The sequence below is a fragment of the Drosophila hydei genome, unplaced genomic scaffold (assembly GCF_003285905.1).
Source record: "Drosophila hydei strain 15085-1641.00,03,60 unplaced genomic scaffold, DhydRS2 tig00008119-arrow-pilon, whole genome shotgun sequence".
NCBI lineage: Eukaryota > Metazoa > Arthropoda > Insecta > Diptera > Drosophilidae > Drosophila > Drosophila hydei.
In genome coordinates this window covers 6101033-6123536 of record NW_022045830.1, presented here as the reverse complement: position 1 = coordinate 6123536, position 22504 = coordinate 6101033, and the positions used below count along the sequence as shown (strand labels likewise).

The following is a 22504-nucleotide window of genomic DNA, read 5'->3' as shown; positions in this document are numbered from 1 at the left end:
AATTTGCACAGCAAGTTGAGCCTTTGACAATGTAGCGCTGACATCATAGATGGCCGGATGGATGAATGAGGGCGTGGTCGCATTTACATTTTAATGGAGGCCGCGTAATTTATGCACATTATTGTTATTGTTGCGTGGACTCGTGTTGAGGTTGTTGTTGTTGCTGTCGCTGTTACCTTATGCCTGCTCAAGGTCATTTTCATGTTAATCATCTCCGTGAAAAAGTGTTGAACTACTCGATACTCTATGTTCAGTTTGAGTGTTATAGAAAATTATTATTCCATTAAAAACTATTTAAATTCACTTTTATTCAGTCTACAAAAGTTGATAAAACAGATAAAATGTACTTAGATAACTTGATAGATTATTTTGAAGTAGTCAAATCGTAAAGGAACAAAATCATCTACTTAATATGCACCTGGGCTGCCAACATGCATAAACTGTGCTGACTGTTAATCGATATTGGCTCTAATAGGCGCACGCGACACTCATATAGTAGCTCTCCTGCTCACCACAGTCGACACTGCTCTGCCTGATACATGGCCTGGCCAGCAGCACAGTTGAAAGCGTTGGCAAATTGCTCGTGATGCGGCCAATTGCGATTGACTCGCTCATTATGCAGGCCGTGCTCCGCATCGTTCGTGATGCTCATGTCCGTAATTTCTTGCATGTTAGCGCATAAGAATTGCACCGAGTTGATAAAGAAGAGTTGCTGCTGTGTATAATTGCCAACTGGTGGGCGGTCAATGGGTTGCACGTGATTAAAGTAGGATGCAAATGCCAGTCGCAGACCCACAATGTCCGACATGCTCTCGGAGAGAAGCAGCTGCTGGGCGTTGTGGTCGGTATAGCAGCTGGTAAAGTTGGCGAAATGCTGTATCAGCGCCATTCCGGTTAGATTGTAGTTGCCCCTGCCATCGTATACAATGTGGAATAAGTCAAAGGCATGCTGCAGCTCGTGTGCCAATATGAAGCCCAGTTGGGCATGTTGCAGCAGGTCCGAGAGACGAGCATCGTACAGCGGCAATTGCAAATAACCGTGTGGCAGCAGCACGGCATTCTGAAAGATTTTCACTGGCGAGGAGCTACGTGCTACTACAGCATCCTGCTGATAGTATTCATGAGCTGGCCATATGCCTGGCTGGTTGGTCAGCAGCTGCTGGTCGAGCCGTTGATAAAACCGGAGCACCTGCAACTTGTTGCCATAGAAATCATCGTGTTGTAGCTGCAAATCCTTGTAGTATGTCGTCAACTGAGCCATTGTCAAAGCTGGGGGCATATTGCCTATTTTCAGGCGCAGACTATGCAGTTCCTCCAGCACATAAGCCTGTTCCAATGCATTCAATTGTAAATAATTCTCGTTGAGCAACTGTTCAAACTCCTTGGTCAGCTTGAGCTGCAGTCTCTGCAGTGCCGCATCAGTTGCCACACGTCGTTCATTATAGTAGTGCTGCTCGTACAGGTAGATCATAGCCAGTGGCATGTGACCGCGCAGCTGCAACACGCAGGCTGTGGAACGCGTTTCATCCGAGCCAGTAGGCGGCAACTCCTCGTTGAACACATAGAGCAGCTTGAACATGAGATAATAACAGATAGTCTCGTTGGAGCTCTCTGCAAGTATCAGCTGCAGCTGTTCCAGATAGCTGAAACTCAGCGCTGATACCTGCAACAGCTGCACTGTGTTCGCTACATCTGCATTCAGCAATTCTGTCAAATAGTGGCGCCAATTAATTTGGGGCAGTCGTTGCTGTAACTCGGCCAATGTCCACTCGGGTAGACTGTCCGTCGATTGTTCAGCTACCTGGTGCGTAATGTTGCCGAGACGCCACTCCAGCTGCATGAGCTTGGCAGTAAGATTTTGTGCCAGTGGCTCATCCAGTCCAAAGTCTACATACAAATCTTGTATCTCCTGTTCGCCCAGCGTGAACGCATCAGCTGGCTGCGGCGCCAATAGCAAAACATAATGCGATCCATTTTCACGTCGCACATTAACATCCTGCTTGATAAAGACACCGTTTAGGCCATAGATACGCAGCTTGGCTAGCGTCGCCAGCCAATCAAATTGGGTTTCATTGCGCCACGGCTCGCTCTGGTTGCCTTTAAAAATGGGCCACTCTAGTCCCAGCTGAGGCTCCAGCAAGTGCAGCAGCTCATTAAGTGCCGGCTGCGCCAAATCACGACAGGCCACATAATACGCCCACAGCAGATCATAGATGCCACCTTGCCGGCTGTGCCTTTCTAAAGCATTAAGTAGTTGTGCGTTGTATTTGTAATCCATATAGCCAGGCATATCCAAGTAGCTTTTGGTGTCTTTATAGTTTGCACTCCAATTACCACAGGCGTAGCCATAGAAATCCTCGCAAGGGTCGACGCTGGCGTTCACATTGCGCAATACTTGTGCCAGAAAGCTGGCGTCAAACTCCAGCAATTCCAAGTGGGGTATGGGCAGCAGCCAAGTGCCTGATAGGCTCAGCATCAGTAGCAGCAGGAAATTCAATAAGCGGCGACACTCCATATCGACAGTTGCATGTCAACTACTCTTCAAACCGTTGAGGCAGCTCTGGTGTTGCGACTCAACCACTGCGTTTATCGCTCGGTTTTGCGCAACAGGCGATATTTCATTATCGCCCTCAATGCTTGGCACAAGCTTAGTTTTCATTTTATTAGCATGGAAGAGCTCTCCAGATATAGAGCAGTGAATGTTTCTTGACTCTATGCTTCTTGCTCTCTCCATTTTGCATCCTGTTGGCAATTAGTGCAAGTGGCTGGCAATGATTAGAAAGCTCTTCTTAACGCTATTACAGCCCAGTCAGCTAGCTGGCTTTTCAGAGCAACTCCACGGCTTAATCCAATCAATGTCAAAGACTATGAAGTTGACTGACGTTTGGTTCCGTTTCGGTTGCCTTCTCTGATTCAATTTGTGCTTGACAAAACCCAACTTTGCTCACAAATGGAAACTTGGCTAACTGTCGTCAAGGGAAATTCATGTAATATTAAAGGACAAAAAGGGTTTCTAGGTCTGTTCTTAACCATACCCTGTATCAAGGTGAATTTATTAATGCAATAAAAATTAATATTTATCCAAATGCTAGAAATAACTAAGTTTTCAACAAGTTAAACTTTACAATAATTTGCAAACTTAGCTAAAGTTGCTTATGTTTTTGAATACAGAGTATCAATAAGTCGACTACTACGGATAGCATCTCAACTTGAACATTTTAGTTTTACATTGCATAGAGTAAGGCTGTCAAAATAGATTGTGTGAATTATTAAAAATTTACCCTTTAGTTGTATTTTGAGCTGGTAAGGCGCTAATAGAGTAAGCCTTAGTCGTTGTTGTTGTTGTAACTGCAGTTCATGATTATAGCCTGTGGCGTGTGTTGCTCTTAAGCGTCGTTGCTCATTTGGGTGTTGTTAATATTCATTAGCAGTCACACTCACACACACACACACATTTGGTTTACCCACATAAACACCTGATGGCTTGCCATTAGCATCATCCATCACGAAAGCTGTTTTGGCTTTGATTAGCGCATCGCGATAAATGGCAAGTAAAACATGCTACATCGATGATCATCAATGAAATTTTCATTTTCATTTACATAAGTGGGTCACATCGATGGCAAGAATCGATATCTGTCCATTAATAAAAAAGTCTTGTAAATGCCAAAGAGTCGAAATGAAATATTTTCAGGCATTTTCAGGCTACTGCAGCTAATGTAAATGTCATCCCAGCTCAATTAACAAAGCAGTAAAGCCATTTAGAGCTATAAATAAATTACTTATAAAAGCACTATAGAAAATTGAATTCCAATTCAATTATAACTCAAAGCTACTCAAAATGTGTTGAACTATTTAGAATACTCAGTTAATTGCCATTGACTACGTTTTAATTATGTATTTCATTCAAATGCATTTGGCCAACGGCCAGCAAAACTAAATCAAATGCCGCCACAAATCAAAATTGTTTGCACCAAATTAAACACAAATTGAACAAAATCAAAAATAGAAGCTGTCAAATGCAATTTAAACTAAATAAAAGCAGCATTTAGCAAGCCGATTAACAATGCGCACATTTTTTATATTGCTACTAGTGTTCTTAAGTTGTGTATTAAGTTATTTAATAAAGCTTTAAAGCTGAATTTAATACTAAAAAGAGCTTTATATGTTAATATAATGTATGTATTTAAATAAATATATATATTCATATTTATATCTAAATAATCTTTCCCTAGCGAGATATAACAAAAAGTCTGTCCCGACACACTGCCAAATTAAGCAAATTAAAAGTTAAATTATCGCTTTACTATGTGATTCTCAACCCTTAATTATTTATTCAACAATTTGATATGTTGATCATTTATTTACTTTCAATTAATTATACTCTTGTATATATGTATACATGTATACATAAGATACAAGCATCTTCTACCCAAATCTCAAACTACAACTCATCGTTTCTATTTCTCTTTCAGTTATGCGTATATTGCAAAGGGCATTCTCACTGCTCACTCATTTCTTAGTCTAAATGAAAATTAAATAATTTTCGTGTGTGTGAACATATTTAGGTAAGTACATATGTATATATATATATATATGTATAGAAGAATGTATTACGAAGGTCAGTTTTCTTTTAAATTCTTAAAAATAAACAAAAGCCACACAGTCATGAGAACTGGCTCCTAATAATGATTTCCCTTGCAAAAAATTTATTGAAGCAAAATTACAAATTTTACAAACAGAAATGCTGCAATTCTTAGTAATTCAAGCCACTTCTGACATACTGAAAAATTTTACAAATTTAATTTGTATAATCAAAAATGGATTTCAAATGAAATTGAATTGCTAAAGCTGCTGTAACTCCTTAGCCACGCTAAAGGTAATTAATACTTTACAAATGAAACCTTGTGCATTGCTCGGATAATCATCATTCATCACAGACAGAGGAGGCTGACATGCTTATTTTGTCCCAACTGCTCTTTCACGCAGTGCATGTTTTCCTGATAGACAGCTTACAAATCAGTCATATATTGATTGGCTAAAGGATTTTCTTTATTGTCCCCTATGCCTGCTAATCAATAGCTTTGTATGTAATTTTCATTAGAGCCACCTATGTAAACTGTAAGCCTTGCACTTGACTGTTGCCAGCCCCTGTGCAATTCACTTAATGTCAACTTGAATCCGGTTTCATTGCGGGCCAAGGTAAATCTGGTCGACGGACGTCGGGCAAACGGAATTGTTGCAATTTAGCGACAATAAGCTGACCCGAAGCTTACGCACGCCCCATCACGCCCATTTCGTTTGCAATTTGCCATTTTGCTTTCTGTTTGCCGTGGCACGTGTCACAGCTAGAGCTAAACCAAACCCGGGCTTGGGGTGCGACGACAAACAAAGCTGTCGCTAAATCAATGCCAAAATGAGTAACATTTGTAGCTGCATACCTGGCAGCGTGCTAGAGGGGCAGCCACTGCGAGTGTAATCAGCTTCAACATAAATTAGACCCGAGGCGAAGAAGGTAGCTAGACTGAGTCATGCGAACGTGCGCTTGCATTTTCCAGGACGTAACTCAAGTGACCGGTTAAAGCGAGAAACGAGACGGTAGTGACATGCATTACTTAATTTGTATTCGCTGTCAGAATGGAACCTTTAAGCAACGTTCTTCCATACACGAGTCGGTTCCAACAAAAGTTGTCAATTCAATTAGATAACGAGAAATAGAAAGAAAAGAAAGCAAAATGGCAAACTGAGTGTCCTTTCGACAGTTGAATGCTATTCAGACGTTATGCGATGAATTAAATATTGTACTCAAGTTCCTTACAAAGTCCTCAGTGTGCTCATCAATAAATGAAGCCATGGACGACGAGTTGTTAAATGTCAGACAAACGTCAAGTTAACTTGGGAACATTGGTGCCATCTCCATTGTATGCCTTTCTGTCAGCTTGTTAATTTGATTAAATGTAAGTCAGCAAACAGATAAAAATAACTCATATATTCACTGCCAAACTACATGCCGCTGACATTTATTCAGCGAGAGTGGATCGGCCGTTATTGAAAACCTAATACATAAAAAGGATTTTATTTCATTTCTTGCATACAAATTGTTCATAGCTGACAGGAATTGAGACTCTTCGAGAAATTCCCAAGAGTTGTTTTTAAATGTAATTTGGAATATCAAAGAATTTAGGACTCTTTGTTTTATTAGTACAGTAAACTGGAGAATTTGTGAAGCGCATCTCGCTCACAGTTATTGAAAGACAAGCAAGACGGGCAGACGGGCAGAAAATATGCCAAGCCCATTGAGGAAACGGAAATGCCAAAAGGTCCATGAAGTGCGTGTTTCTGCACATGTCACAACGAAATACAGTCACGTGGGGGTGGCACGAGTGGGAGCTGAGTGGTGCACTGCGTGTGGTGGGGAGGTGGAGAGGAGAGGAGCCTTATTTGTCAAAACGATGTCAATATGCACACAACAACAACAACAATGCGACAGCGAGCACGAGCCAGTTGACAACAACCCAAGAGCAAGGGAGAAAGAAAGACATGAAAACTGAGTGACAAAGGGGGCAAGAAGAGAACAAGAAAGAAAAAGACAAGAGACAATATCGTGCGTGCGACCATTTTGACATAGATAAAACGCAGGTCGGGTCGAGAGCCGCTACCGAAGACAATGCAACTACATGAAAACAACTCTGTAGACACAATGCTCGGCTGAAAAATACCCAATTTCTATAGATCAATACAGAAGCTTAAGATCTTAACTTATAACTTACGTTTACTATACAAAAGTTAGGCTTCTATTGACGATCAAACTGCTTGTCTGGCTTTTCATAGAAGCGAACAAAATAACCATAATATCTCTATAAAATATATATTTTATCTATGAAAGAGTTGTAGTTGTGTCTGCTTCAAATGTTCTTTAGATAACATATAGAATAGATAACATACAGAATGACTAAAAATTCATAGTAAAATTAAATTGATCCCTGAGCTGATATAAAATATTTCTTTTACCAAGATAATGTCATGTCTCCAACATATTTTATGATATTAATTTGTTTTTAAGCTCTTGCTAAAATTAGCATTTTACCAAATACCTGTTGGTAAAACGACTGCTAACTGAATATAACTCAAACTATTTATGGCTGAAATATTTTCAAAGCGCGTAGGTAGATGAGACAAGGCAGATGCTATTAAGGCCTTTGAATGTTTTCCAACGAGAGGGTATTTAACTGCAGTTGAACTAATTCCAGTGCATTCACTGCTCGAAAAACAATGGGCGTTCACAGTTTATCTTTCAGTGCTGAACTTTACGAATGTGCAGAGTAAATAAAAAACGATGCGAAAAGTTTGTCCCATTGCAAAGCAAAGTTGATGAGCTTTTAAGGACGGAGGCAACAGGAATTTTCTCGCATACAAATGTTGTGCACTTTTTTGGGTGTGTCCTTTGGCAGCCAACTGAAAGGATGACAAACAGCACATTGCTGTCGGACGAGTGTGCTCAATGATTTATGAATATGTGCTCACATTTCAGGCGGTCATGAAACATTAAGGTTTAATTAAGCGTTCGTCAAATGGCCCCAAGGGACAACTGGTCGCATCCTGAAAAGCTCCTGACATCCTGTTTTGTTTAGCCCTGCGGCTCGTACGTTGCAACATCGCATTGCATCGTATTGTCCCTGTTGGAATGAGCCCGCATTGAATTCACTTCCGCTGCAGCTAAAGCAGCCGCCGCAAACCAAACGCTAAACACAATGCCAGCTCTGGTCACGTAGCTGCCAAGGACAACAAACGAACGGGCAGCTCACAAATGTGGGCGTAGTGGGAGCTACATAAGCTCTAAACAGCCGCATCCGGTGCCACCACACCCGTATAGTATTCCAAAAATTAAGCGCATTTAATACTCGGGCTACATTCGTTTTGATTACGTCTCTGGGACTATATATATATATTTTTTTATAAAACTAACTGCGCCTGCAGCAACAGCAGCAGCAGCTAGAAAATCAATGCGAAACTTTTCCTCTTTGTCCTTTAGCTGCTGCTGCTGCTGCTGCTGCTGCTGCTGCTGCTTCGGCTACTCCTCCTGCTTTTGCTCCTGCTGCTGCTTCTGCTACTGTTGATGTTGCTCTTTCAGCAAGTCTATGCAAGCCCAGCATTTTTCGATACCCTGTGCTCATAAAGCGCTTTATTCAATTGTAGAATTATAAGGTTTACTTGAATCCTTATTCCTTGCTCTAACATTCTAGATAAAAATACTGAACACCAAATTTATCCATATAATCTCGCATATATATTAAATGTGTCAACAGTTGTACCCAGGGTGTCTGTAAAACACTTTTTACATCTCATATTTTCTAATATACCTGTCCCTGAAAGGATACAAGGGAAATATTGTAAATATTCGATTGAAGCGAAAAGCTTTTAATCGGCTTTCGTTAGGTGAACTATAAAAATTGAATAGGAAAACTATCACCTTTTGCAGACTACAGACTAGACAGGTTGTAAAGTGCTCTGAAATAACAATGCACTAGCCAGTGAGGATGCTGTATTAAACCATTAAGCTGCGCTTAAATAAGCTAAGATTGTGTTGACTCTGGCTTTAACTAAAGGTATTCTAAGCAAGAGTTTTAGTCGAAATAGAAGGGAGAGAGAGTGGGAGCGAGTAGAGACTTGTCTAAAGGGATTCATTAGAATTATGTTCTGTTTGCATTTCTGACTTGGTTTCTAGAGTCCTTGATGTGTAGAGCATATGAAAGTTGGCAAACTGCTGTGTATAGTTGTTTTACCTGCTACCTGCACATATTTGTTGTGCTTGTAAACAATTTGTAGCAATATTTGATTTGATATTTGCTCGCACAATCGGTGCGCTGATTGAGCGCAAGGATGCTGCCTGCAGCAAAAGCAGCCATATATAGATACACATTGATTGCACACCCACGTTCTTATATCAGCGGTATTGTATGGCATTTGTAATGCATGGAATATATTATTTTTTAAAGAAGAGCGGCAACAACAAATTAAGTACGAAATATGAGTACATGTAAAAGGAATAATGATTAGGTTAAATGTAAATGCAAATTAATGTAGCACTTCCTGTCAGGCGTCCTTAAAGTGCTAACGCACAGGCAAACAGGCTTTATTAATATATTATGTATGCACATTGCAGTTGTAGATGGAACATATCAATTATGCCTGATGCATGTTGCAGCTGCCTTTGGCTGGCAAGCGTCAAAATTTTGTTACTTTGCGAAGTTTTGCATATATATTAAGTTTTCTGCTTAATATTAATGTAGCACGCAGCAAGGAGCTGCAAAATGTAAAAATTCCCACGCTGCCGTGGTCCAAGTTCAGCCAGCAGCTGTCAAGTTGAGATACAGATACAATTGCAAACTCAGATGTAGATACAGTTGTTGCGCCATGTGCGCCGCTTGCGAGGCGTGCGATTATTTATTTATTCATATGAGTGTGCGCTTGGTCTGTTTACATTCCTGGCATACTTATATTCAGCGTCAGAAATACTTCTTTTGGTTTCATTTATTTTACGCAATTAATTAAAATTGTTTCGTCTCTGTGAAAGCACTTCAGTTGTTTACGTTTCATTCTCGCTGCCTGTCGATGATATTTTTACAACGTGTGCGTATAATTCATAGAATATTTTTATGATTTCGAAGTACCGTAAAAATGGTAATGATCTTTTTATTTATTTATGTGTAACTATGACGAAAATACCTAATTCAAAAGAATTATATATGCAAAATCTGCGTTAATTAATTAAAAAAGATATTTACTTTATATATAACTAAGATCTACACTTGCATGCTTCCAAGTATAATTTATACAGAATCCCTGCCGGTTGAAAAGTAAAGTTTCATGGCAAAGTTTGCGAAAGCCCCTGCAAATGATTGAAAGGTGAAAAGCCGTTTCAGCGTTTACCTCCATTAAGTTATTCAAATAAGATGCCTTTTAGCTGCCTGTCGTATGTTTAATTAACTTAATTGCACAAGCGACCCAATGAAACTTTTGAAAGCATAAAAGAAGTTGACTTTAGAATTGCAATTAGAATGATTTTGCAGCGGACACGTTGTCGGGCTCCAACTAACCGTGAACCTTTTACTGACTTAACACAGTTTTTAAATTTGCTTTACTTAATAATTTGCTTAATTTGTTTATTCTTAAGCTTTTATCGAATATTGAACTGACTTTGAATCAATCTACTGTAAACGCCAAATACAATAAAAACGATTGGATTACCATTTGAAATATAGAAACCAAATAAATTTCGATTTACAAATGAGAAACTGCATTGATTGCAGGATGGTTTAATGCAAATTGAAAACGCAGTGAGTGCGAGTAAACTTGATTGTCTGTGATTGCTGGCACTCACAGCAACGTGGATGTTAGTTCAGCTTGGTTGGGTTATCCACAGCTTTTATAGATTCTCCATTAAAATAAAAGTGCACTGAAAAAGTTAAAAACTTATAATTTCAAACTTATAGATATTTCTTACAGTCGAGGAGTGGGGCGCCCACCTTCGGTTTTTATTCCTTTCTTTATATGCGGTTTTAGTAATCCTTGAATGGTAAATTCAAGTTGTGCTGCTTCAACTCTGACTCGTAATATAAATCAACTGTTTAATCTGCCCCTGGGTGCAAGTGACATGCATCAGTAATTACGTTAAGCTAAACGGTAACTTGAGAGTCTTCACTCTCCGCTCTCTACAAAAGCTTGTGGAAATGGATTTGTGGTTGCGGGCAGCACGGACCTCACGGACAGCAGTTCAAGTAACCGACTTTTCATTTGGGTTTGACGAATGGTCGACGGGTCGACGGGTGTGTCGGGATGTGTGTGTCGGTGTGGGTGTGTCGTGTAACTTGGTTAATCAAAAGATTTTACGTCTGACTTAGTTACATTATGGTAATTTATCAAATGTCGATGTTATTGTGCTTGCCACACTTTGTGGCAGCTTTTCTGCTGGCAACGTCACCAGACACTTCAAGCCGTAAATCATTTTGTGTCTTCATCGATTTTTACGACTGGCACACTGTGGTCTCTCTTAGCCTCAACGTTTCAGCCATTTTGTTGAGCAAACGTGCTGAATTTGCTCTATTTTCCAACTGCAACTCGCACAACAAGCACCCAGCGCATCATTAGTTACATTACTCAACCCCAAACAAACCATTCCACGCAGCCCCCAAGACACCAGCCAAGCTGTGCTCGAAACGCAACGACTAAATTGAAGTTTAAAATAAAAACTTTGCAGGATAAAGAGTGTTATTTGCGCAGCATTCAGCACGAGGATCCCAAAGCATAGCACATCCCAGCACAGCTAGCGAGAAACCACCCAAAGCCGCCCACGCACACTGCACATAAACGGCTCAGATAAAACAGAGAACAAAAGGCTGTGACCAGAGACAGCTCTACAAAATATAATGAGAAGATTGTGCATACGAGGGTCGATTAAAGAATTTACAGCTTGCCTTTTTACCATATCTGCATTCTATGACACTGAAATTACTAACTAATCTTGGACTACTTAAACATAAATAGACATCTAAAATATGAAGAATTCTCTGATTGGTGAGGCTTAGGCTAAACGGGTCAGCTGTACAAGCTCTTCGCTCCACATGCCATATATGACAATACTCTAATAACTGCCCTCTAATGTGTTTTTACGGTTATGAGCATGCAGTTGGCTGTGGGAATGTGTGAAGAGTGCCAAAGGGTTGACAGGTTCCACGAAATCAGGTCAATTGTTAGCGGGATGCTATAAAAAGTGAAGCCATCATAAAAAGAACGGCAACAAGGAGCGATGTAAAGCTAACGAGGAAATCTGACACATAAAAGACACGATGGTTAAATAAGAGCTAATATCGCTTATCTTAAAGGCATTATAGGAATAATCAGCAAATTTAACAGAGCTTGCCAAAAATACGTAATTTCTCAAATTCAAGCAACGATTTAAATTTTCCTTTGTTTTATTGCAGACAGCAGACTTTGCCCAAACTTAACGCAAGGATAAAGCCACCGTGTAAATACTCGAAAGCTGCTGCTAGTCGGAGAGTAGACAACTGCAACAACAATGTCTAAGCACACAGACAACGATAATCTGCGCAATGACATCTACGAGAATCTGCCCTGTCAGGCCATGTATAATGAATCCGTGCGCAAAATGCAGCACCAGCAACAACAGCAGCAGCAACATCATCAGAAGTCCTCACAGGCTGGCGGGCAGCCGTTGCTGAACCACATCGGCAATAGTAATCCGAATGCCAACTCCAATTCGTTGGGCAACTGCAATTCGGGGCCGGGGAACAACAAGCAGCATCACGCTGGCAACATGCCCAAGGAGATGCTCTATGCGACGCCGCTGCGTAAGTCGGATCGTTACAAGAGCAGCGAACGGAGTCGACATGGTGTGGCCATGGAGGCAGCATCGACTGACGCCAAACTGTCCAATTTGCGGGACTCGAATCGATTGGCCAGTGCGCGCAATGGCAATCCCGTCCAGGTCACTGACTTGGATGCCAATGATGAGGAGGAGCAGGTGGAACGCGAAACGGATGCCAACGCTTCCACTAGTGCCTTGGTCGGCGGCTCCAAATACAGCAATCAGCCGGCTTCGCTGGGCGCCGGCAGCACGCCCAATCAGCAGCTGGAGGATCGACGCATACTCAACTTTCTGAAAGACACCACGCAGGCGCACAAGAAGTTGGAGATTAGCGGCCGAGATTGTCCCAATGCCAGCTTCTCGAATTTGGCTCGTGAAGAGCACTTTGCCAATCTGGTGCAGCAGAACTTTGCACTCGAGCTGGCACCCACTAATGGCGCTACAGGCAGCTCCGCGCCCGAGGAGGATGGCTTAGAGCTGGACAAGCAGCAGAAGCAGCCAACGCATGAAACAGCCGCCAATTTGGAGTCGCTGATGCAACGAAAACACTCGCCGGACAAGGAAGTCAATGGGCTAGCTCCATTGGAGCCCAGTAATCATCGCATCGTAAGCACAGTCTATATACATCGAGAGTGGGTGCTAAAGAAGATTGCGCTGTGTCTGGAACAGCGGACGGCTGGCAAGAAGCCCATGCCGGTTGCCCTAGGCGCAGCTAGCGCTAGTTATGTGTCAGCGCGTGCCAAGGCGGCTGCCATATCGAGCTCCAGCTACAATGGCTGCCTGGTGCTGGGCTCCAATGGCTCCGGAAAGACCTCTATTTGTCAGGCTATCATGAAGGGCAACTCAGGCACCAAGGGCATACTCAATCGCAAGCTGCTGGCATGCTATTTGATCGAGTCGCAGAATCCCGAGTGCCATAGCCTTTCGCTGTTCATGCGAAAGATTGTGCTGCAGCTGCTCAGCCATGCTTCGCTCATAACCCGAGATGATAGCCAGAAGATTATAGATGAGGGCTTTTCCTTTCTGCGCGAGGAAGCGCAGCAGCAGGAATCCAAGCTGGATGAGGCAATGAATAATATAACACTCAGCGAGAATGCCGAAGAGCTGCTCATCGAGGAGCTCAAGCGCGGAGCCAGCGAGTGCGATACCAAGGAGCTGGATATGTTTGAAAAACGGCGCACTTCAACTACACAGAAGCCGAGCAAATCGAGCCTAACGCGGCAACAATCGGAACCGGCGCCAGCTCAAAAGCAGCTCTCGCCGGATCTGGCAGATCTGGTCGAGAGGCCCGGTAACAACAACTATGGCACACATCCTCCGAAGCGTGGTGGAAACACAGTCGTTCAGGAACGGGGCGAACAGGACAAGGACACGGGCAGCGAAAAAGAACAAAAGCAAATACTGGAACAGAAAGAAAAGGAGAAGGAAAAGGATACTGCTAAAAGCAGTCCTGTCAAGTCCAAGTCGAAGATACCAGTGAAGCGTGGTCGTACCGGCAGCGGCGTCTCATCGCCGGCAAAGCAGGTGACCGCCACAGCTACCAATAGCAACGGCCAAGCAATACAGCAGGGCGGCGGTGAGGATATAGCCGACTTAGTCAGCGAGCAGCTGAAGAGTGAGATCGAGGCGGCCATCAAGGATGAGAAACAGGAGAAGCACAACGAAGACAAGCCGGAGGCGGACAAGAAATCAACAATACAGGAGCCACAGGAAGAGCAGACTCAACCGCAAGCAACAAATGTGGAGCCGGAAAAGGCAGAGGAAGAGCCGCTCATCGACTTTGGTGCCAGTGCGGAGCGTGTGGAATTGCCCAAGGAGATGACACCTACAGCCGTAAATATACCACCCATTCCTGGCGAGAAACCAAAGATAAAGAACAGCACCAACACATTGCCACCACCGCTGCCCAAGACCAAGAGCTGTCGGACGATCATTGCCGATGGCTACTACGAGCTGCTGATGTCAAATCCAGAAATGCTGGAGTGCCTCAGCGTGGACAGCATTGAGAAAAATCCCGATGAATGCTTTAAGAAGGCGCTACTCTTTCCACTGCTCGAGCTGACGCCACCAAAGACCGCATTACTGCTGCTCATAGATTCCATCGATGAGAACTACATCAATGAGGGGAATCTTATATCCACGCTGAAGGGTGGCCGTGGCACTGTGACCACTCACAAGAGTCGCAACGTGGCCGAGCTGCTCTCGAACCACATACATCTCTTCCCCAAGTGGTTGTTCCTGGTGTGCACCACCAAGAAGCAGACGAAGCAAATAACCAAAATGTTTACTGGCTTCAAGAAGATAACACTAGATGATCTGCGCAAATCACATGTCGTTAAGGATGTCCAGGAGTATATTATAAATCGTTTGAATTCCGATTTTAAAGACAGCATTATGCTAACTAAGGAGATCATCGAATCGCTGCATCAGCTCTATATCAAATCGAATGGCTGCATATTATACCTGGAAAAGGTGCTGCATGGCATCAAGGACAACTTCTTCAGCTTTCGCGAGATCAAGCTTATACCCTGCACCCTGAACGGCCTTTACTTGTACATCTGCCAGAAGTCCTTCAATAAGAAGCAGTACATGAAGATACGGCCGCTACTTAATGTGCTTCTCGCCTCCTCCGGCTATGTGGACAAGCTCTTCCTCTTCAATTGTTTGCGCACCCACAACTATACCATCGATGGCCACGAGTTCGAGAAGCGTCTGCAGCTCATGCGCAATATTTTGGCGTATGATGCCAATGCGCAACGCTTAAAGATTTTCCACAGCTCCTTCGCAGATTGGCTGGTGGATGTGAAGTTCGCAACCAAAAAGTTTATCTGCGATGTGAACGAGGGCCACGTTATGATCTCCATGTACTACCTTCTAGTGGCGGATACACTATGCGCTAATACGGTTCGATGCTTCGCCTATCATCTCATCAAGTCCGGCGAGTATCTGACCAGCCGGCATGTCGATCTGGATCTCATCTTGATGCTACTTGAGTCACGCTTGAACCTGAGCGATTGCTTCTACACAAATCATTTGAACTGCTGCGCTCAGTGCGAGCACGACTTTAAGAACGATGTCAACTTTTTACCCAAGACGCGATCTATGCTGGACCGTTTTCTCACCAACGAGCTGAGCGAACCGTTTGCCCAATTCCTATGCGATTTTTTCAAGCCGAGCCTTCCTACGGATGCCAAGATGCTGAAGCTGCTCATCGAGACGGGCATCAACAATGCCGACACCCAAAACTCCTCCGAGTCATCATTAATGTCGCCGGAACTGTCAGAGAAATCACAAAATATTGACTTTGAGCTGGCAGATCTGCTGTTGTCCAGCGAGAAGAGTTGCCTACTGGAGACGCAGCGCACGATGAGTCCCTCGGAGCAGAGTGAACCGCCGCATGAGAGCCAAGATGAGAACGCCTCAAGCACGTTGCATCAGCTGTCCGATTCGCATCACATTGAGCTGCATAAGGGCAAGGCGTTGATCCATATCCTCGCCAACGATGGCAATCATCATCTGCTGGAACGAGCTCTCAATGCCTGCAAGAGTCCCATTGACTTGGAGATTGAGGACTATAACGGGCAGACAGCTCTCAATATAGCCTCGAGGAATGGCCATCTGGAGGTAGTCAAGCTGCTGCTTAGCTTCTCGCAACCTTGTAACGATGGTACTGGACGCATGAAGCGTGTGGATGTCAACCATGCGGATCGCGATGGCTGGACACCATTGCGCTCCGCCTCGTGGGGTGGACACAGCGAGGTGGTCAGGCTGCTCATAGCGCAACCCGCCTGCAAGATCGATCTGGCCGATAAGGAAGGACGCACTGCACTGCGCGCTGCAGCCTGGAGCGGGCACGAGGACATCTTGAAACTGTTGATTGAGTCGGGCGCCGATGTCAATTCTGTGGATCGCCAGGGACGCACATCGCTAATTGCTGCCTCATACATGGGCCACTATGACATTGTAGAGATTCTACTGGAGAATGGCGCCAATGTCAATCATCTTGATCTAGATGGACGCAGTGCACTGTGTGTAGCTGCCCTGTGCGGCTCCTCGGGCTACAGCAAAGTCATCTCCACGCTGCTGGATCATGGCGCTAACACTGATCAGCTGGACAACGATGGCATGTCGCCACTGCTGGTCAGTTCGTTTGAGGGCAACGCCGAGGTGTGTGAACTATTGCTAGAGAATGCTGCCGACCCTGATCTGGCTGACTTCATGGGCCGTACACCTCTGTGGGCCGCCTGCACGGCGGGTCATGCAACTGTCGTGAGACTGCTGCTTTTCTGGGGCTGCGGCATAGATTGCATGGACTCAGAGGGACGCACGGTGTTAAGCATTGGGGCTGCCCAGGGCAATGTGGAAACGGTGCGCCAACTGCTGGACCGTGGACTAGACGAGACGCATCGCGACAATGCTGGCTGGACTCCATTGCATTATGCTGCCTTTGAAGGTTTTCACGAGGTGTGTCTGCAGCTGCTGGACTCGGGTGCCAAGATTGATGAGTGCGACAATGAAGGCAAGACGGCACTGCACCTGGCCGCACAAGAGGGACGTCTTCGCTGCGTGCAGACCCTGCTGGACATACATTCCAGTTTTGTGGATCAGAAAGCCCATGATGGCAAGACCGCTTTCCGCCTGGCCTGCCTGGAGGGCCACATGGATACGGTGGAGTTTCTGTTGAAGTTTTGCTGCGATGTCAACTCCAAAGATGCCGATTCGCGCACCACTCTTTATATTTTGGCATTGGAGAACAAGCTCGATACTGTCAAATACCTGCTGGACATGACCAATGTGGATGTTAACATACCCGACAGCGAGGGACGTACTGCGCTGCATGTGGCCGCCTGGCAGGGCCATGCTGACATGGTGAAAACTCTGATCGAGGCGGGCGCCGATGTCAACTCAATGGACCTGGAAGCGCGAACTCCGCTCCACTCGTGCGCCTGGCAGGGCAATCATGATGTTATGAATATACTGCTGTACTATGGTGCCCTGGCGGATCATGCCTGCAAGCAGGGTGCCACAGCGCTGGGTATTTCCGCTCAGGAGGGTCATGAGAAGTGTGTCATTGCGTTGTTGCAGTATGGAGCTAATCCCTACAAGTCGGATCACTGTGGGCGCACACCCATTAAGCTGGCGGCCAAGTCTAGTCGCAGCAGCATCCTCAAGATCTTTGAAAGCTATACCAAAAGTAAGAACATTAGCAGGCGCAAAAGTATATTGCTTTGTTACTAAATCCCTTGTCCAACTCTCACTATTCCTCCATTTAGATGAAGCTAGTAATCCCAATGAAGCAAAATTCCATGCCAGCATGCTGCGCTCTCCGGACCAGCCGCCGGCACTGCCCTTGCACCAAAACCTAGCTCCGTATCCAGCACATGCCTCCGCTTCCTCGGTTTGCTCGGCAGCAACCACTGCAACGGTGCACAATGGCAGCAATTTGCAGGCTCTGAATGCCTCCAGTTCCACGCACAGCTCGAACAACTTTTATCAGAACACAATGCAATCAGATACGAGCAGCTTGCACAAGCGCAAGAGCGTCATCTCTAGTCAATCAACGGGCAGCAGCAACGATGTAAGTTAATCCACAATACCGCACACAGCTAACAATTTCTAAAATGCTTTATATATTTTCGATTTTGCAGCAGGCGCCGCTCACCTTTACTCAGCAATTGCAGCGACAAAGCAAGCTTAGCTCACGCAACAATCTGATGGTCAACTCAAAGCACGCTTCAAGCTCTGCCGCAGCGGCTCACAAATCTAGCATCAACGGTGGTGCAGGCGCTCATCAGCGCCACTCCCAAGTGCTGCCCGATCTCAGCGAGCATCAGCTGGGTAAGATATTAATTAATTTCATAATAATTACCACTTAATGGCCAACGCTTTGCATTATAGCAAGCAACATGACAAACGAGGCAGACCTGTATGACATGGAATGCATGTCACCTTTGTATGCCACGCCTCCACACTCGCCCAGTAGCGAGCTGAGCTCACCAGGCCAGCTGCCAGCATTAAACGCCTTTGTGGATGATGATCGTGCTGGACCCAGTGGTGGCAGCTCAAAGCCCGGATTGCCCGATAATCATTTTGCCCGGGATACCCATATGCGTATCATTTTAGGCAACCTCAAGGAGAATCAGCCTAGCTCATCGAGGTGAGTTCTTGTTGCACATAACATTGCTTATGTCCGTGTACTAATTGTGCTACTCTTCTCATTAAACAGCAAGAGCAAACGCAGCGGCGTCTCAAGTAATCCAGCAATGCGGCTTATTCGCAGTCGCTTCGATTCGGCAGCACAACTCATCAGGCGCACCAACAACATGCTCTCCTCCAACAGTAACCAGGGTTCGTCCAGCATTGGTGTCAAGTCGGGAACCTTTCAATGGCGCAAGGAGAGTCAAATGTAAACCCAGATGCACCGACACAGACATACACTCAATTAGACAGTAGCTCGTTCTTGACTTTATTGAGTTTATACTTTATATGAAGAAGTATTTGTTTTTTTGTGATAGTTTCAATTTTAGTATACACACGTATTATGTATTCTTATTTCGATAATTAAAAATACATCTAGACCTATTGCAAAATTGTAGTTTAAGGCACGCGCAAAGTATTAAGCTGTGTAGATTCATCAACGATTATAAAGTATTTCCCTACATTTTGGCATGCTATCGTAGACAACTCCTAAAAAGTATCATCTAAATTAAACAACATTACAATTATAATGTTCTTTGGCATGCCGAAGACTTAGTGCCTTTGCAGGTGCAAATCTCTATTAAATATCAATTGATATTCGCCTTTTAAAATCCACAAAACCGATCCCAAAAAAACAATTTACTTAACGTTGATATTAAGATGAAAAAACAAAACGGTATGGGTTCATTGCTATATCTTCCAATGTTTTACGTTTCAAAATTACCTGCAAGGGCATTACAAACAAAACGAAAGAAATAACAATCAAATACCCAAAAGTATACAAACATTTCTTTTTATAAAACAATTTGTTTCCATATTAATGGAATATGCTATGCTGAAAAAAAAAAAACAATATTCTTAGTTTAAATTTTTTTGGTCATGCGACCGGCAAATTGTGAGCGCCATACTATATAAACCTAAACGATATTCGAAAAATGGCTGAATAATATAATTTATTTTATAACTAGCACTAAAGCAATTGTGGCATATGCAACTGAGCTACGTATGGGCATATATTAATGCTGATTATGTCAATTTTATAATCATTTTCTAAGCTTATCACCAACTTTTCTATGGCATGTTTCTTCAAACACAAATTGTATTTTATCGTCCCAAAAACACAAAAATGTGACCCGTTCCTGTACTTATTTAAAAAACACACACACGTACTCATATATTAATAACAGCAACCCATAAGACCTGTAGACGTAAAATACTGATATATTAACAAAGTTTCAGATGGAATATTTTCCGAAACTCTATCTCTCACTGCAAAGCAGCAAAACACACGCAGACACAGACAAACTATACAACGTACTTGGCAAAATCCAAAAAAAAATATATTAACAGCGAAATGTTGATTAAACAGAAACATTATAACATAATTTATTGTTAAATATACATAAAACTATATATATAAATATATATTTATTTCACAAGACACATATTTACAAGTTAACAACAAGCTGAGTTATTCAAAGATTCAAATTAAACATTATAGATAACCGAACAAAACACAAACATATACGAAAATGGACACAAATAGCATGACGGGATCTAATGAAACCAAAGATAAACATTTAAATTCGGAAAGAATATACATAGACACATACATATACACACACACATAAGATTAACTATACAATATAAATGTATTTATACAAAAGTAGAGTTGTAGTTTGCAAAACGGTTGCATTGAAGTTAAATTATTATATTGACGAAATTGGATACAGGAACCTTTACAGAAATTCTGAGTGTGTTTTTAATTTACATAACAATTTGCGCGAAACCACATGAAACGAAGCATATACATATTTAAATATAAACTATATGAAACTGAATAAAGTGTATATTCATATATAAATAAATTAAAAGTCTTCAAATATTTCATTGGAATGTGTTTATGAACAACTATTTGGTACTGTCAACGAGTATCTTCGGATTGGCAACGCGAAATACATTGGGCACCATTCCAGCTAATGTAGTGAAAAGTTCCTCGGATATATCGTGGGGCAGCAACAATTGCAAGGTGCTAAACGAGAAACATTAATTATGTGAGATCTTATAGAATTCTTGGATTAACAAATGTTACCTCAACTCCGCACCACCCCAAGAGGCAGATTCAATCATAAAGCCCTTGGCGCATTTGAATACGAGCTCTGCCCTTCGAATACACCACGGCACGGTCATGTCCTCGCTCATCTCGTGGCGGAGCAGGGCTGGAATGGTTAATGTGGTTATGTCATGCCGACTTGCCGTTTTAAGAATGTTCCGCAAGCCAAGTATGACCGGATGACGTGAATTTATTTCACTGGGACTGTTGATTGGCTCATCCGAGATCAAGTGAAATATGACGTGCGATTGGGAGAGATTCGAATGTTTGGTTATATAAAAATCGCCTGTCTTTAGCCTGGCCACATGCTGTTTGATAGGCGAGGAGGTGGCGCTACCTTCAGTGCTGTTACCACTGCCACTGCCACTACCATTGCTAGGTGTGCTACTTGTGTCACTGGTATTGAGGGCGCGGATCTGCTTCTCGATCTTTTCCAGTTGCACATCCATCTGATCAAAGTGAAATTCAGTTGATCTATTAGCATTCTTAATTATGCTCTTATTGGCCTGCGCCTGTATGGAAGGAGTCAGCACTACGACGCCGCACAGAGAGCTCGAGTAGAGACCCAAAGCCATGTTGAGACCATTCAAATTCTCATCCACATGCAGAGGGCTGCACAGGTCCGTCACATTGGCGCTTAGTATGCGAATGTTATGCATATGCTTTAGCTGAGATCCCAAATGTATAGTAAAGCTCTCCTCCATTGACGGTTGCTGTGAGACAAACATGGAGGAGCGATTGCCCAAGGGAGTGGACACCGGCGATACTTGAAACATTTGACTCACTTGACTGGTGATCCAATCGCGATATTCATTTTTCTGATGACCCATCATGGCCTCTAGTTCGGATTCATAGCGCTTCCGTACAAAGTTGTGAGTTGTATATTGCTGTGCCAGCAGATTGTTAATGTCCTCCGATGTTGTAGTTATGTCTAGCTGATTGATTTGACTGTCCATTTCCTGTTGCTGGGAATCTTTCAAAGTTTCCACTTCAGAGTCCATATGATCTGTCATATCGGCTATGACCTTCGCATAGCCTCTTTCGCGTTTAAGAATCTCTTCCAATGAAGAGGAGTGCACCAGGCGATGGAAGCTTTGCGCAAATATGTCCTCATCGCTTGGACCAATGCGATCGGCGAATTGAAGCATCTCCTCCTTATATAGTCGTTCTGTATTTCGCACAATAGCCTCCAAGTCCAACTCTTCATTGGCCGCTTGATTGATCAATTTCTCAGAGTAGTCGTCATAGAATTTCTGATGCTCCCGGTCAATAAAGAGCTGCAGTTCTTTCTGTAAATCTATTTGGGGGAGTGTCTAATAAGGGTTTGCTTTATTGTTTAATATATGCCTCTTACTTATGTCTTCGTCCAAATATCGCATCATTGGATCCATTTGGGCTAAAAGCTGTGTAACCAATTCCCCAATGCTTTCATCCTCAAAAGGAAATGTAATATCCAGCTTGGCTTCACAATCTTTACCTGCATAGTCCTTGTAATTGTACACAAATTGGACGGTACTTGTATCCATACTAAACGAGTCTTCAACAACACCTAAACGACCCTGAACCAATCTCTTGGTTAACCCAATGTTCGGCTTGCTTTACTTAATTTGTTAAGCTCTAAAACTCCCGTTTTCATTTATTTACCACTCATACAGCTAATAGTCACGGTTAACATAATTCTATTAGAGATGTACCTTAATTGACTCGATATTTTCTATCGTCATCGGGCTTGCCTTCACTAAGAGAAACAAACCCACGTTTTAATTATGCTAGCACTATATTTTAACATTCAACTTATTTCTAGCAAC

At 43.2% G+C, this 22504-nt stretch overlaps 3 protein-coding genes across 4 annotated transcripts in view; 1 reads left to right on the top strand and 2 right to left on the bottom strand.

The window, feature by feature from the left end:
* The window catches only part of LOC111600231 (ankyrin repeat domain-containing protein 50), a 32048-nt gene extending 13049 nt beyond the window's left edge, over positions 1-18999 (top strand). Inside the window, exons 2-7 of one of the 2 annotated variants that reach the window (XM_030224894.1) lie at positions 4476-4568; positions 11982-17579; positions 17659-17963; positions 18037-18223; positions 18284-18542; positions 18612-18999. In XM_030224894.1, coding sequence (XP_030080754.1) covers positions 12077-17579; positions 17659-17963; positions 18037-18223; positions 18284-18542; positions 18612-18795 — 6438 coding nt within the window. In that variant the 5' untranslated portion in view covers positions 4476-4568; positions 11982-12076 and the 3' untranslated portion in view covers positions 18796-18999. Of the gene's footprint in view, positions 1-4475; positions 4569-11981; positions 17580-17658; positions 17964-18033; positions 18224-18283; positions 18543-18611 lie in introns of both variants that reach the window. The other variant, XM_030224893.1, reaches the window with a different exon arrangement.
* LOC111600741 (neprilysin-1-like) lies at positions 376-2519 on the bottom strand. The gene has a single exon (XM_023317019.2). The coding sequence runs from the start codon at positions 2513-2515 to the stop codon at positions 509-511; it is 2007 nt and encodes a 668-aa protein (XP_023172787.2). The 5' UTR covers positions 2516-2519; the 3' UTR covers positions 376-508.
* A 1010-nt stretch (positions 19000-20009) lies between the features above and the next one.
* On the bottom strand, positions 20010-22410 carry LOC111598214 (protein C12orf4 homolog). The gene is made up of 3 exons (XM_023313368.2): positions 22051-22410; positions 20676-21993; positions 20010-20615 (listed from the first exon to the last, which is right to left on the bottom strand). The coding sequence occupies exons 1-3, from the start codon at positions 22220-22222 to the stop codon at positions 20495-20497; spliced, it is 1611 nt and encodes a 536-aa protein (XP_023169136.1). The 5' UTR covers positions 22223-22410; the 3' UTR covers positions 20010-20494.
* Between the last annotated feature and the right edge of the window lie 94 nt (positions 22411-22504).

Bases quoted from the DNA above. Each gene is read 5' to 3' on its own strand.
- LOC111600741 (XM_023317019.2), bottom strand. From the start codon at position 2,515: ATGGAGTGTCGCCGCTTATTGAATTTCCTGCTGCTACTGATGCTGAGC.
- LOC111598214 (XM_023313368.2), bottom strand. From the start codon at position 22,222: ATGGATACAAGTACCGTCCAATTTGTGTACAATTACAAGGACTATGCA. The intron at 21,994-22,050 runs GTAAGAGGCATA...TCCCCCAAATAG, and splicing joins ATATTTGGACGAAGACATAA to ATTTACAGAAAGAACTGCAG. The intron at 20,616-20,675 runs GTAACATTTGTT...TTTCTCGTTTAG, and splicing joins TGGGGTGGTGCGGAGTTGAG to CACCTTGCAATTGTTGCTGC.